The 16806-nt window shown below is 29.4% G+C and overlaps 1 protein-coding gene across 2 annotated transcripts in view; it reads right to left on the bottom strand.

Moving 5' to 3' along the window:
• The window catches only part of LOC111628933 (para-nitrobenzyl esterase-like), a 66866-nt gene that overhangs the window by 29985 nt on the left and 20075 nt on the right, over positions 1–16806 (bottom strand). For both annotated transcript variants that reach the window (XM_023372792.1, XM_023372791.1), the window contains exons 2-7: positions 15375–15708; positions 10715–10927; positions 10230–10508; positions 8842–9163; positions 8696–8767; positions 7626–7784 (exon numbers count right to left, since the gene is read on the bottom strand). In XM_023372792.1, coding sequence (XP_023228560.1) covers positions 7626–7784; positions 8696–8767; positions 8842–9163; positions 10230–10508; positions 10715–10927; positions 15375–15707 — 1378 coding nt within the window. In that variant the 5' untranslated portion in view covers position 15708. The remainder of the gene's footprint in view (positions 1–7625; positions 7785–8695; positions 8768–8841; positions 9164–10229; positions 10509–10714; positions 10928–15374; positions 15709–16806) is intronic.

The following is a 16806-nucleotide window of genomic DNA, read 5'->3' as shown; positions in this document are numbered from 1 at the left end:
GCAAGTATTGTTACTTACTTTGAATATATGATATCTGAATAATTTGAATAGCTGCATACTTCATTTAAAACAGAATTCTGAATTGGATTTCTCGTTATTTAAATAAACAAAATGGCTTTGAATGATTTAAATTGCAAGATAATACCTTAATTTTTATGCTAAACTCATTTATAATCTGCAAAATCTGATGTAAAATGAAGTTGGTTGAACGTCAGCAGGGGATTAAGTTCTTTGCATTTTCTCAAGGACAATTCTTTTACGTCAGTTTCTATTGTTAAATATGATTTTTGACAGTTTTATTTGTAATAGTTTCTATTATTTTCAAAAGACAAGCGATGCAAATGATTCTATTCATTCTCTTCTCATTGTTCTTCTACTATTGTTTCATAAATTGTATTTTAAATTCAAGATGGGCTAACTAAACTGATTGATTTTGTAATTTCATTTCGTTAATTGGATAATTGTAGTTTGTTCTGAATAGATATTATACAATTGTATAACAGAATCTACGACTGTGTAAGATAGATTAATAGCTTTTCCTAAGAGAATTTTTATATTTGGACATTCTAAAAATTAATCGTTTTCGAATTAGAATTTATATATATAACAAAATTACGAATATGTATCTGTTCTTCAAACACTTCTAAAATCATTGATCATCACCAAATTTTTCATAGTTACTCTCTAACATGACATATCTGCTAGTCATTTATAAAGTTCGTTTTAATAATTAAAATAGGAGACAATTAATGCAAACGGTCATTGTTAGAAATGTAAATTAAATTTTGAATATGATTTAATCAATCAATTACTTGGACTACTTCACATAAGCTTCAATTTAAGATCTTGAATTAATCATATGCTAATTATGAAATAAATGCAATAATTTCGTATCCAATACAATCTCCAATTTCGTTCACTGTTAATATAATAGCTGAGAAAGATTTTAATAAATATCTTTTCGAGATATCGCACTAAAGATAGCTTGCTGGAAAATAAAAATAAAAAGTATAAGATACACTTCCATCTATCAATCTCATGCAACCATATTTCAAGTAATATTTAATGCATTTTTAAGAATATTGTGAAGGAAAATATATGTTTGTAAAAATTTATTTCACTTATTTTTGTTTCCACAACAAAATAGCAAGAGAATAGTTGTGAAAGAGCAAGAGAATTCTTATAGAAATAGTAATTCGCTTAAAAGAGGTAACTGTACAGTACATAGATTCGTCCTCGGTTTGGATCCCTTGAATATCTTCCTATTCAAGTTTAACTCCAATATATTTTTGCGAATATTTTAATGTGTATTCATATTGTACAGCATTATTTTGACTTTATCGATTATAAAAAATCTTTAATTATAATTTTAACATAACGTTTTAAGCTATTTTATACATTTCTTTCTTCTATATCACTAGAGATATCTGCTTGTCTGCACCACAACAAAAAAGAGATCAAACCTTTCACGCTTGTTTTGACAAAATTGTCAATATTGTCATCGATACACACTTGATTTTGATAGCTGTACGATTATTACATTATTTATCTATTAAAATACGATATGTGTTCATCAAAATATTCACTTTACGTACAACGTTTTCTATATTGGAATATTTTTTACTGTCTTGCAATATTTTGTACGTCTTTAGGAATTTTATTTCCTTACTTTTTCGCATAATATGTGTCTATTTACTTCATCAAAGTGAATTTTCATACCTTATTTTTTAATTAATCAATTTTGCTATATTCCAAACACTGGCCAAGTGGGTGTAACTACTGAACACCTGGGATGTGAGTTGGTGGTGAATTTGCGCTTCACTGTTTGGCTATGTGAAATTTTCCGTGTTTTCTTCACACTTAAATAGGGACCAGTTTCCCATTAAAAAGTGTTCTATAAGAGGCACTTTCCCTTGGCAGATAATTCAAAGATTGCATTGCCTTATCCCATTAATCCAATTTAATTGTAAGTTACTAAAAATGAATAGAAATGTCTGTTCACTAAATAACAATAAAAATAAAACAGAAAATACTATAAAAATTGATTTATTCAGGATCCTGCGCAAACAATACGTTCATAACAATGTAATATAAGCACACTGTTTGTGTATGTTGTTACAGTATTTCGTAACAATTCACACTATTAATTGCTTCTATAATTGTAATGTAATACATATACAAGATATTATATCATAGATACAACGTATAATAGGAATAATTATTTAATTAAATATCTCTTCGTAGCAGTCGTTTATGATGTTATGGAAACAGATACATACAGTACAACTTACTGATACAAAAATATTTGCGTCTGTGCGTTGTATTTCGAATTTATTTAATTCAAACAAATTGAATGTTGAACTACATAAACAAATCATTATTTAGAAAATATTACCGTTGCATATACAATTTCCATTATCACAGTGCACAATGGATCTTTTAAGATCCAGCTGACCTCACACGTATTAATTTACTATTATTGTAATATAACCATTATAACATTTTGCTTATTTAAAAATTTAATCAATTTTATTCTTGATGGGCCAATATACTTTTCTCTACACTTGATTTTGGTAACATGTTCAGGAATTTTTCACACGTTTTGTATTGAAAGTGATGGGGTAAGACAATGAAACACACGGATAATCTGCCTGGGAAATTGGAAAACCAGAAAACTGATCCCTATTCAAGTGTTAGACACATGAGAAAAACCCGAAAAACTTTAACGTTGGTACCCGTGACAAACTACCAGTGTTTCAGTGGTTTTTACCGTCTCGACCACTAATTTTGATTTTTAATTATAAATATATCAAAATGCGGATTATAGTCCACAATATTTAAGTAAAGTAAATGTTTTGTGTAAAGTACTTTGTCGCAGAATGAGTCAAAAGTCAGTCAATCATCGTAATTAAAATATCCCTTTTCAACACTGTCTAGAGAGATATTTAACAGTCAGTGAACCAAATCTGGGTATAGTGACACTTCAAGATTTGCAGAAGACATTTTCATAAAAAACTTCAATATGAAAACTCATTTACTACTGCACTTTTGGCCCTTTGGGTCTTAATTCGTGCGATTTTTGGTTCTTAGAACACTTAAAAAGTGTGGTTTATCAAAGGTATGTTGCAAATTTAAATGGATTATTGTAGTTTTTGTCTTTTATATCTAAGCATTAGATAAAACATATACATTTTAAAAATTTATTTTAAAGCATTTTAGAACAAAATTTTGGCAAAAAATCATCTATATTTATCATTTTCTTCTGTTTCCTCTAATGTACAAATAAATTAAAGCAAGCTTATTTATTGATAGTTTTATCTCACTACTGGTAACTAATTCAAAATTTACCTTATAAAAAATATATTTAAAAAATCGATTAATACAAGTTTAAAATTAACCTATACTTTCTTTAAATATATTTCATTTGTAAAAAGAATTAAAAGTAAGCGTTTAAAGAGTTCTATATGTGTTACATTAAATATTTGTAGCCTATATTAAACAGTATATTAAATAAACAAATATATAAAAAAGTTCTTAAAATATGCATTAAAAATAATATTTCATTTCGTTTAAAAAGTTAATTTAATCCATAGAAAATATACCCGTTTCGCTTTCAATCGTTTAATGATTGCAAACATAACATGTAAATATTGAATCATTTTTAAAAATTTTCGTAAAATAAGATAAAACAAATTTGAGAGTTATACGCTACTTAAACACACATACACAAAGTAATATTTAATATAATAATATAGCAGAACCTTCGATAACGATCACCTCTAAACAACAACTATTGTATTTTTTTTTTTTTTTAACAAAAATGCATATAAAATAACCTCCAAACAACGGCTACTTTGAATGGCCGTTCTTTAGAGATTTAATTGTATAAAAATATTAATTTGGCACTAAAATAATACAAAAGAATACTAATAAACATAATATAACATAGAAGAAATTTACGTTGACTTTTTAAAATTTATTAAACTTAATAAAATTTTTAAAAATTAAATTTTAAAGCACTTTTGTGATATGACCATTCTCATCTTTTGATTAAAAAAATCTTTATTTAGAGGAGGGAGCGTGTTTTTAACCAGAACGCCATTTAAGAAGGCCCACTCATAAGACCTCGTGTTGTATTTGCAAATTGTATGAGTGCATACATTCGGCATACATGTGAAAAAATGAATATTAATACAGTCAAATCTCCAATAATGGCCAAATCCCAATAACAGATAAACTCTAAACGGCGGCCATTTTTTCAGGCACGTTTGTTTTTTTGAAATGAATAAAAAATGACCACTTTCAAGCAACGGCCATAATTTTTTTTCCATCAGTGGCCGCTGTTCACAGGTTAGACTGTGTTTAAATGGATGCCTTTGTTGACAAAAGAACAGGAAATATACTTTCATAACTCAAACTCATAACAGCAAACTTAAATTTATAATAATTTACATCTTATAAGGCCTCACTAAAAGCTATAAAAGGCATCATAAGGCTTGAAGACTATAATTCTTCACCTCTTCTCTAGCTCCAAATATCTAATGAATATTCTATTTTTATTTCATTTCACTAAATTTTTTGATTTGTCTTTAAAGATTAAAAAATACTAATAGAAAAATACTAATTTATAATGAAAACAATATTTTAATTAGTAAAAAAGAATTAAAATAATAAAAAATTTATTGTGAATATATCATTTATTAAATTGTACAAATACAGTCAAACATCTAAACAAAGGCCACTGATGCAACGTGAAAATTAGTCGATATTCGGAGGAGGTCGTTATTTGAAGGTATTTTTCAGGAATTTTTGTAAAGAAAGAAAATCCGTTTTTGAAAAAAATGCTCGTTATTAGAAGGTAGCAATTATTGAAGATTTGACTGTATTTCCGGACTGGCCTCAGCTTTTAAATGTATTGTTATTTGATGGAGGAGGAAGGACCCCTGATATGCTAAAGCTTAGATTCGGATTGAATTGATGGGACTTGGGCTATCTGCCAGGAGGGATACCTGTTGGAAGGATTTCTATGGCAAACTGGCTACTATTTAGGTGTTACAAAAGTGAAAAAATTCGGAAAATTCTACGTGGTCAGCCATTGGTGAGGCTCAAACCCGCGACCAACTAACAGTATTTAGTGATTGTTTTGGGTGGGTTATATCTTAGGACTATAACAACTTTAAATTAGTTTCTTATACAGATTACTGGTAAAACCAGTACACGATTCATTAAATAAAATTGCAAATTCAACAATTTAAAACCACATTTAGAACTTGAAATCTGCAAAGTATATTAAATATAATAAACAAAATATACATAATATAATGATTAATGAAAACTATTCTTCGTTTGTATGAACTTTACCTGAAGTCTGATGAACAATCAAATATTGCTCGTGAATATCTTTGATAATAAATAATGACAATTTTTAAATATTTAAACTGATAAGACAATTCATAATACAAGAAAATATATTATTTATTTATTTATTTATTTATTCGAATGATTAAAAATTCATCACGTGCAACTAAGATTACATTTTAGATAAGTTACACAATAATAATGAATAATTTAATAAATCATTTAACATTTAGTTATTTCGCATAAAAGATCAATAAGTTTTACTTTAAGATTCTCTTTGTCAACTAAATAAATTCATTTCTTTATAATTTAAAATCTTTTGTATTTGAATTACCGAAAAATAAATATTTTTCTTCCTTATGTAAGTAAAACCATTATTTAAAGTGGAATTATTCAGTATTATCGAGCTTTATTAATTTGAAAATTATTCGATATTGAACATTATCTACTGTTAGTATCCTTATAATTCAGCTGTATTAACGTGAGAATTATTAGGACTGATTGAGCATTATTTACCATTAATTAAACTCGTTAACTGAGCACTATTTAGGCTACTAGTAATTAGCCTTGTTGACTGAGCATTGTTAAGCTTTATTAACGTGACAATTATTCAATATTATTGAATATTAGTTGATATTATTAATAGTTAGCCTTATTAATTGAGCATTATTAGGATTATTTAGCATTAATGGGCTTTATTAACGCGTTAATAATTGAGCATTGTTCAACATTATTTACCTCTGTTGACCTAAGAATTATTGGCATTATTCAATTTATTTAACATAATCAAACTTTATTAATATAACTATTCGACGCATTATTCATCATTTTAAATCTCATTTAGCATTACTGATCACTAACTATTCAACACAATTGAACATTTATTAACACGCGCCTCTTTATTATTTTTATTAACGTTATTAATAAAATTACATTACATTATAATTATTAACATTATACGTAATTTAGACATTATTAACATAAAATTCATTAAAGAATAGTAATTATTATTAGCGCGAGCTTCATTAAACATTATTGAGCATTATTAATTGAAAATATTAAATCATTCGCATCTAGGATAAATAATGTTTTAGGGAGAATTAATTAAAAATATTTCAAGCAATCTATTTAATGTAATTAATTAAATCAGAATTTACAATATAAAACATTTACAAATAAATAATAATAAAATTGGAAAATTAGATAAGGAAATTAGATCCTTTCAACATTAAAGATATAAATCTTAGAAAAGATAATTATCCCAATTACCGTCTGCAGATTCTCTAGTGGCCCACTGTTACGGTAATATTCACAATTTCTTGTTCAAAAACTACGTAAATTATCATGAAAATTGATTTAAAAAAATGCGGTTTTATAAATGAAAATTATCTCTTTGGTGACTTTTTACGCATGAAACATCAATAAAAAACTCAACTCGTGAAAGAAAAATAATTAATTTATACAAAAAAAAAATGCCAATTTTCGAATAGCGTAAACTATTTAAAAATATTCCACCATTTTTTATAACTAATTAACATACTTTTATTATTAAAATGAACAGTTCGACGCTTTTTTATTATATATAACCTATATTTAAAGAAAACTAGAAAAATTGTTTTATAAAATCACTAAATTTTAATATTAATAACAATCTTCAAATATAAATTTCGCATAATTCGAGTTAATGTGGTAAATTGTCAGTAGGGAAATCAATCTTAATTGTTAATTTTTCAAATGAATTTTCTATATATTTTCATGTCTTTATCAGAAATTGTCGTCGACTGTTTAACATTTGTTAAATACTTCAAAATTATTGTACAGTAAAACTTGTCTAAAACGGAACCTCCTAAATGAAAAAATTCGGATTGATGATTTAACAAAGAAGGGTACCCTCGGGAGGGCTTTCTGTGGAAACTGACACCTATTTAGGTGTAAAATACCCGGAAAATTCCACGTGACCAGCCCGTTGATAAGATGGAGCCCTCGACCAACTACCAGTGTTCAGTGATTTTATCTATTTGGCAACTGTTGGCAATCTCCAAAATTAAAAAAAAAAAAAAAAAATCAGTACGACGGGATTCCGGTTTACACAGGTTTTGCTGTATCAACTTTCTTTGTGTAAACTGGAATGGTACAGTATCGAATTTTTTTTTTTCAGTTTGGCAAATTTCCGTTTTATTCGAGTTCCGTTTTGGACTGGTTTCACTGTAAAATATTTATTTATAAATTTTTTCTCTAATAAAAAGTAATTAATTGTATATATTTACCTTCCACGTCGGTATCGTTATAAAGATGTAAAGCCATTTGACTAATCCTCGGATCGAAGCTATCTAAACTAGTTGTAACGTATTTTCTTAACTGGTTCCAAGTCCAAAGGCTAAGATCTTCGGGTCCTGGCCAAATATCTACACTCTGCGACCCAGTACCTGTAGATATTTACAAATCATCACTAAAAAATCGATACGGAAATAAAGGCAAGATTCATGCATTATATATTAACAGCTAGTAAAAATGTTCGAAATAAGGCAAATACTCCGTATCGAATCATCTTCCAGAAACTTGCCAAAGTCAATTTACCCTATATAAAGTATAGGTGTGCGGCAAGCGTTACATATATATATATAAAAGATTCTATAAATAGATTGCAGGAAGGCCCAATACGAATTTCTGTTGACGTTAGAGAAAGAATTACATAGAAAATTCTATCTTAAAACCATCTGCCACGGATTTCCCAAGAGTTTTTACTAAATCGATCTATCTATCAAAGGACTTTTCTTTTCAGTAAGAACTTTGATCGTTTGATTTCGCTTTCTGCGAGACATAGCATCTTGATGCGATATCAACGAGCGAGGCGACTCACATCTGGTGGCACTTCCAACTTGTCACTTGGAAAACGCTTCAGGCGTTCAGCTTCTTTGTCTATTAATCATTCTCCAAATGACTGTCCTACTACTAAATCGATACTTTAATAGAATCATGCCTTATCCATTGTAAAACACTTTATACCTTAAACGTCTCTTAAATAACGCTATTGTTTATTATCCTACTAACTAAATACCAACTTCTTTTACTAATTTTACTATAATTGCTTGCTTTTTGTGGTCATTCAGATAATGTTTTAATCATTTAAGCTCTATTTTAAAGCGGTTTATAAGCATTTTATATACGTAGCAATATGTACGCTTACTTAATAATATTCACACGTCTTTCTTATAAAAGATATCCAAAGATATATTTAATTTTTATGTAGACATCTATATATTTATGAATATACATAAATTTGATAAATTAATAAAAATTAAAAAATCAAAAATTTTGCCTTTACAGCAAGATTTACCTATAAGTAGAGGCAAGTCGTTAGCTTGTCCCATGTTTATAGTTTCAAAAGGTGTAGCTGGTAAAATATCACCTGAAAAATAATAAAATCATTAAATAAACGTATTTTAAAATTAATTAATTAAATGAGGATTTACGAGATTTTACCATCGACTACAATTAATTGCTCCGGATATATTCCTTGAATAGGAAGATCGTTCTGATCTCTGATTCTGAACGAGGGATCGTCTTTTCCTAAATATGACAGCAAAATCTCCTTACTAGACATCTGTTTTAGGCATTTTACATCTCTGCAACCACTTCTAGCCAGGAAAAAAGCCGTATTATGTTTTTGCAGTTCTTCAAAAGTTCGATTAAAGATGGCTGCAGGACCTATCAACCAAGCGGATCTGAACAACTCTCTACCAACTTTAGAAGAAATCATTGCTAATATAGAAGAAGCTCCCGCATCGGGACCGAAGACTGTTATCTAAATAAAATATTAATAAAATTTTTTACTATTATTCTTGTAAAATTATATATTATACAGGGGCACATCTAGGAAAGGGTACTTTTGGTGTTGCAGCACTCTTTTGATGTAAATGCAATCAGTTTTGTTACTTTAATGTAAAAATAAATATAACTTTGATTAGGTAGCTAAAATAATTTAAGGTAATTGATTAACATGCTCTAAAAGACAGAGGGAACCCACCCTGCCATTACCTACCGAATCTGAATTTAGCAGCACCCATATTCTCAAAATCCTGGATAAATCACTGACATTACGTTCTACAGGATAAGTCAAAAGTTGTTGAATACCCTTATAAAATCGAACTCAGTTAGACAGGAAAAATTTTGGCACGAAAGAAACATGTACGTACTGTACGTAGTCCAGTTGACACACATAAAGATGGTTGCCCCCTAGGCATAACATATTTCTATCGTAACAAAATTCTTCTGCCCAACTCAGTTCGATTTTAAAAGTATGATAAGCGATTCTTGACTTATTCTGTATCCAGTGGAGGATTAAAAACCATCCCTAGGCTGAGATTTAGCAAGGTTTCCCCGACCTTCCTGTCAAATCCTTTGTACTTAACTTACGTTACATAACATATCAATTAAAATATTTGTTTTTGCTCTCGGGCCCCTCTTTTCCGGGCTCCTAGGCTTAAGCCTTCTCAGCCTAATGGTTAATCCTCACTTCCTGTATTACAGGACATAGTTCAAGCGTATAATTTGTAAAATCTTGTAAATTGAAAGGGAAATAATTGTAGCATAGAAGCATTAAAGCTAATATTCAGTGTTAAAAGGGACAATACGACAAGCATTGTTACGGTCTGTAAATAAATTACGAATTCATTCCTGTAACTCAAATGCATTAAAACCAATTCTCCTATAAACAGACCAGATATAAAAGCATAATAAAAGATTGTTTAACTCGTTTATTTTATTATCAAAAGATAAAAAAATAGATTAATGTTCAGAGAGGGGTATCTATTTTTGACAGCAATAACCGTAACTACTGACATAAACGATAGAGACACTCAAGTACCAACCTTTTTCGGATCTCCACCGAAATTCTTTATGTTATCCTGTATCCATTGCAATGCCACAATCATGTCCCACAAGCCGTAATTGCCGAAACCATCGGCTAAAATACTTCCTACAAGTAAGTCTAGTGCCATAAAACCTAAAGAGTGAAGGCGATAATTGAGAGACACGAAGACCATGTTTAACTTCTTTGCCAATTTAGCTGATGGGCATAGTCCCGGTCGATTTCCAGCACCAAATTGAAGAAATCCTCCGTGAATCCATACCATAACCTCTAAATCTGCCTAAAATTCTTTCGATTAATCTCAAAATACGATCGATTGGTTGAAATAGTGCAAATTTTTATGTAAATTTGACATTATTCTTTAGAATTTTTCACAGTGAAACTGACGTAACGACATCAACTTGACGTAAAAACTGCACTATTCCAACCAATCGAACATAGCCTTAATTATGTATAACTTTAAATAAAAAAAAAGCAGATACGTACAGAACTATCCAATCGAGGGGACCAAATATTTAAATATAAGCAATCTTCTTGTCCTTTATACTTTTTGTTATAAGGACTAAGTTGAAAGCAAGGAGGACTAAACTGATGAGCTCTTTGTCTACTTGTGTTGCTACAATGTTTAGTATCAGTCCATATAGGAACCGTCTTCTTCCATCTTAAATCTCCCACTGGAGGAACTGCGTAAGGTATTCCCTGAACATAATAAATTTATTAATGTATTTATAATGTATTTTGTAAATAAGAATTAAACAAAATAAGGATAATTAATATAAAATCTTGTTTCTAAATCGACTTATGTCAGAAAATGTCATTACCAAAAGACGCAACTATAAATTTAATTAGTTTTCTTTTATTTGTTATTATAACTCGTTATTAATGGATAGTAACAAACACAAAATATATTTGTTATGTGGCAATCTTTTTACTTCTTTCATTTAAATCATTTTGAGCCATAATAAAGTCGAGTTACATTATAGAGTCAAACCTCACAACAAAGGCCACCTCTAAACGGCGGTCATTTCTCAGGAACGTCCTTTTCTCTAAACGGCGTCATTTCTTTTTCAAATACGTACAAAATAACCTCCAAACGTTTACTTCTTTACACCACCATTTTATGTTCACGTCAGTGTCCGTTATTTAGAGGTTTGCCTGTACAAAAGTACAGTATTTAAACTAGATTTTAAATCATTCTAGAAAAAATTACAAGTGTCAAACTTATAGGCTACTTGTTGCAGCCATAAAGAAGATGCAGTAATATAAAGGGCTTCTTTCCATCTACCAAATAATAACGAATATAAGGCCCTCGCGGTTTTAAATTCGTTTCCGCAAATTATGCATATTTATTTGAAAATATGTTAACTTTAAATACTTAAAATAGCATACGTTTAAACATGTCCACCACTTAAAACTAATAAATTATAGTTCATATAATCGAGGTCTTTGTTCCTTTTAGAGTGTTTAAACAAGGCTTAATTTATTAAGTAAATCGTTAAAAAATAATTTAATTAGTGTTTTTACAATTAAAAAAGTCATAACATATGTCCCAAAATTCAGTTAACTGAAATATATTTTCAGAACTGTGAAAACCTGTTTAGAACAGCTACATCTGAGGTTAAAAATATATCTTGGTTACCTGAATTTTGAGTCATCCTATATGCTCGAACATTTAGATATTTAAAGAATTATAAAATAATTTTATCGAGTAATATTAGAATGTGAAGAAGTAGATAAATATACCGAGTGGTCGTAATTAAAGCACCTCTATTTAGCGCTGTCTAGAGAGATATTTTGCAGTGCAAATCTGGTATGGCGACATTTCAAGATACTACAAGCCATTTTATCTTAATTCGGGTAATTTTCGGCTTTAGAAAACTTAAAAATGTGCTTTATCGAAGGCATGTTGTAAATTTGGAAGCCTTGAAAGATAGTATCAGGTTCTGTTTAGAAACTACTTAACATAAGTATGGGTGATGGGTATGAAGGTAATCGTTACGATGCGTTACAACGGAGTGGCTACGGAGGAAATTGTTACGCCTTACAACTGGGTGAGAGTGTTTACAAAAACGTTACATAATGCTAGAGTCCAATGATCTTGGACCTCACAATAATTCTGTAGCGTTGCATAACAAACCACACTGTTTATGTCGTTGCTTTGAATATTACAGGTGTAACATTATACGTGAATGAAATATTGTAACGCTCAATACTCCACGCTGTGTATTGTTCCTTAGTACAGTTAATGGGGTCGATCGAGGATATGCGTAACGTAATTTATGGACTCTCCCAAATACAGCACGCGAGAAATATTACAAAGAACATTAATTACGTTCGACTGTTCAATACACTGTTCATCGCCTTCGATACACGTTCAGAATGGGAACCACATTGAAAGTATCGCCGAGGTTTGTGTAAAACACGAATGTCATGTACAAATAAAATACTGTATTTGTTATTTGCAGCACCGAAAGTGCTAAATTTGGTATTAATTTTTTAAATGAAAATGTCTTCGGCTTCTCCCGAAATATCGCCACACCAGATTTCGTTGCACTTAGACTGTTAAATATCTCTGTAGACAGCGTTGAATAGTGGTACTTTAATTACGATCATCCGATACGTACAGTAACTAAGCTTATTATCGTCAAGAATTAAGCAAATAAATAACTTGATTAATCTTATTATCTGCATGAAATAATAACTTATTTTATTATTTATTTGGCTAGGTTAANTAGAGGAATATAATTTAAATTCTTTATACGATATTATAAATTTCAACAACAAAATAATGAATTCGTTCATTTTACATTTATAAATTGTTTTTTTTTTCAAATTTTCATAATAATAATTAACGGATTTAATCTTATTTAATTATTCAGTTTGCGTGAATTATAAAAATAAATATCTGAAAATTGTAATTTATTTTTTGAAAAATAATTTTTTTTTTAATATTCGATAAAAGAAAATGGTTATTATAAAAATAATCTGTTTACAGTTTAAAATTGTGAAGTAAAACTAAAAAAAAGTCTGTTCGTTTGTTAATGAAAGTGATTAAAATAAGAAAAATAAAATTTGATCGCAATTTTAAGTCAAATGTCAATACAAAAATTAAAATATTAAAAATTTGGCATATAAAATTCGTATGAATATTTAATAATTTGAGTAAATATACCAAAAACTTTAGGTAAATGTAAGGTAAATGAAACGAGCGATTATTTATTGTGACATCGTCACAATGCCGGGCTGCAATTTTTCACCATACTTTAATTTAAAAAGTCACACGACTTCGTATATAGTTAATCGGGGTTTCCGATTCCTAAGCTTTCCATACTCGATCTGGATTTTAGTGGCGTCTTGCCCCTGTACATCATACTTCTCCTGACAACAATTGAGTCATGCCTGTTATCTATCTAACTCCGTTCTCGAGAAAATTTTGAATTGAAATCACGTAACTTCCGATTCAGCTCGGAAGTTTGTATATAGTTAATCGAGTCGCTAGGTCCAAAAGTTTTCCATATCTGGTCGCGATTTTCATCTATCTAATTCCGTTCTCGAGATTAATGAAAGAAGACAGACAAACAGACGGCAGTGGGAATGCGTAGGTCTGTAATTTGAAAATTTCAGTCCAAACAGTTATTTTTTTTTTACTCTTTTTACGCTATAGTCACTAAGAGATACTTTTTTAAATCATACCCATAATGGGTTGATTAAAAAACCCCTTAACATATGAGAAACGGGAGCTGAATATATTCGGTTAAACCACTCATTAAAAATACATATATACATTCTGGGGGTGTTGCTCTTCCAGATTCGATTCCGGGTCCACCAGAACAGCAGGCTTATGTTTTAATCAATTTGTCTGTCACTTTGTAAGGATTATAAACTCTAAGGTATTAACATAAATTTGAGGTTAAACCTTAAAACATTAAATTTTTGGTATTGGATTGATGGTATAAGGCAACCCAACACATGAACAATCTGCCAAAATAGATACTGTTTATGAGGACTTTCTATAGTAAACTGGCCCCTATTTAAGTGTTAGACACATGATGAAAAACTAGAAAACTCCAAGCGGCTAGTCCATTAATCAGGCACGAACCCATTATCAGTGCTTAAACTTTTGGGTCAATATTCAAGTTAATAAAGAGTTTAATTTTATATTTACCTTAGTTTAACCGAATTTTAAAAACTTTAATTGTCTATCTTTTTACTTTCTTAAAATAATATTTTCAATTAAGAAACTTAAGATTTAAAAGATATTTTTTTATTTATTTTTAAATGTTTAATAACAAATTATTTTAATAATTTTTAAAATATTGATAAAACAAGTTTATTTATTTATTTTTTAAATTAAAAATTCAAATTTGCATATTTCATAAATGGCTACTTATTTAAATAAATTTCGAGAATATCTGTTGATATTCACTTAAATGAATATTCTCAGAATAAAGTAGATAATATTTCTCTTAAGTAGACACTCGTATTTAATTTTAACAAACTGATAACCCTCATCTCCTTCATTAACATTAACGGATCATTAATAACAAGTGTAATTCGTCCATTATTAATGTATGTCACTTAAAAATTTAAATTAAAACAACTTTTTTCAATGTTAAAAACTATAAATTTATCATTTTTATAATCAAAACAAAATTTTAATGATAAATTTCTTCGTTAATTCATAAATCTTAGCTTTAAAAATAATTATATTATTGTCTTTAACCTCAGCTCTCTTCGTTTCGCCCAGAAAGTGTACACTTTAATGTCAAATTGACACCATCTCTTCATTTTTATAATGAACGAGTTTTAAAAAAATGACGTCAAATTGACGTAAAAGTATGAACTATCTCAACCCCATAGGCCTCTTAATTTTAACTATTGCAACGTCAGATTTTCAATTACAGTGATCATATCATTGATATGTGACACTTAAAAATTAAAATATTTTTCATTAAACTGCAATTTAAAACAACCTCTGCCTTTGCTTAATGACGAATATAAATGAGATACCACTTATTTTAAACAAAGTTTTAAATTTCTCTTGATTATTAAGAATGAAATTTAAGAATTCCAGTTTTGAGGTATGTAAATTATACTTTTCAACATTAATTTTAATTAAAGCAATAACAAATTTATCATTACTTACCTTGAAAACAAAAGCACCTTCTTCTACCACCCCTGCATATTGTCCGCAGTTAGTTTTAACCAGGAGAGCATCTTCAAAACCTCCACCATTAGAAGATTTAGCATCTGGTGTTAGGCGTAGCGTGTTAAAACCATCTTTCCAGGGTAGGACGAAGCATAAAGTGACACCAGCCATGGCCAATAGGACGACCATAAGAGCCACAGTAATCAATGTCACCTTGGCTTTTTGGTACCAACGTCTCTTCATTCTCAGTTCCTGGTACCTTTTTCTAATGGCTTCGTCTTCATCATCCAGATGACAGTAAGGTCGATGGACATTACGCAAGAGGGACATGCTAACGGCACGTGGAAAAAAATATTCATCATTTTAATGACGTCAATTTTGATAATATTCGTAAATTTTAATTAAAACTGACATAAACAGTCGGATATTATTTACTCTGACTGAATTGTTTTGAAATCCGATATTTTCTGTATGAGACAACCTATTCAATTATTGAAAGAATTAATAATTATTCTATTCGCTTCGGGTTAATTTTTGAATATATAAATAACTTTATTGTGTGAGTCAAAAATCAATATTTAACTCAAATATACCGAAGGTTTTCATATTAAAATGTAAAGTTAAAGTGATTAAGTTAATGTTAAGATCAGTAGCGTAAGCAGGGAGGGGACCAGGAGTCCCCTACCTTTGTAAAAAGTATAATCGTCATCCACAGCGCTAGTAGTGCAGAGCGTAGCACGTTCTAATTAGTGCTCCCCCTAATACCTATTATAGTTACGTTAGTGCTTAAGTTTGAAAAGAAGAAGTTGCATAAAATATTGTTTAAAATACTCACGAATTTCATGTAAAAGTATTCCAAACACGCAAAATACACGAAAGTTAATTAGCACGCTTAGCTTAAAAAAATGATCATCTTTTTTAAAGAACGAACAAGGTTATTAATATCACGATAATTTTTCTTTATAGAACAGTATGAAAGAATGTGACCACAAATCGGAAAGAGTGACTACATGTGTCAGAATGATACATAACGCTATTTCCAGTAATAACGTGGCAAGGGCTGACAAGAAGAAATACATCACAGTTACACATTGCAAAGCTGTAAGCTTATCAAAGCATTGCAATTCCATCAAAATATCTGCGGGCCATACACTCTCAATAATACCTATCGAAGGTAGTTATTGACAAGGTGCATAGCCTTCTGCTTCCAAAAAAAACGCTCCGGGCTTGTCTACACACAAAACACGCATTTATTAATGTCTTTCAAAGTTGAAAAATTATTATATTTAAATTTCTTACGCGAATTTTATATTAAAAATTAATTTGAGTAACTTTTAAAAATATATTTCAGTTGCAATTACACCTCTTTTTCTTCCTGTGATGCTGCACTTGATGATGCTTCTTACCTGATCGATTAACTATAGAAGCT

This window comes from Centruroides sculpturatus, unplaced genomic scaffold, assembly GCF_000671375.1.
Source record: "Centruroides sculpturatus isolate CEXI.00-Female unplaced genomic scaffold, Cexi_2.0 scaffold573, whole genome shotgun sequence".
Classification (NCBI taxonomy): domain Eukaryota; kingdom Metazoa; phylum Arthropoda; class Arachnida; order Scorpiones; family Buthidae; genus Centruroides; species Centruroides sculpturatus.
Note: the sequence above shows the minus strand (reverse complement) of the source record. Positions and strands in the feature narration are given on the sequence as shown.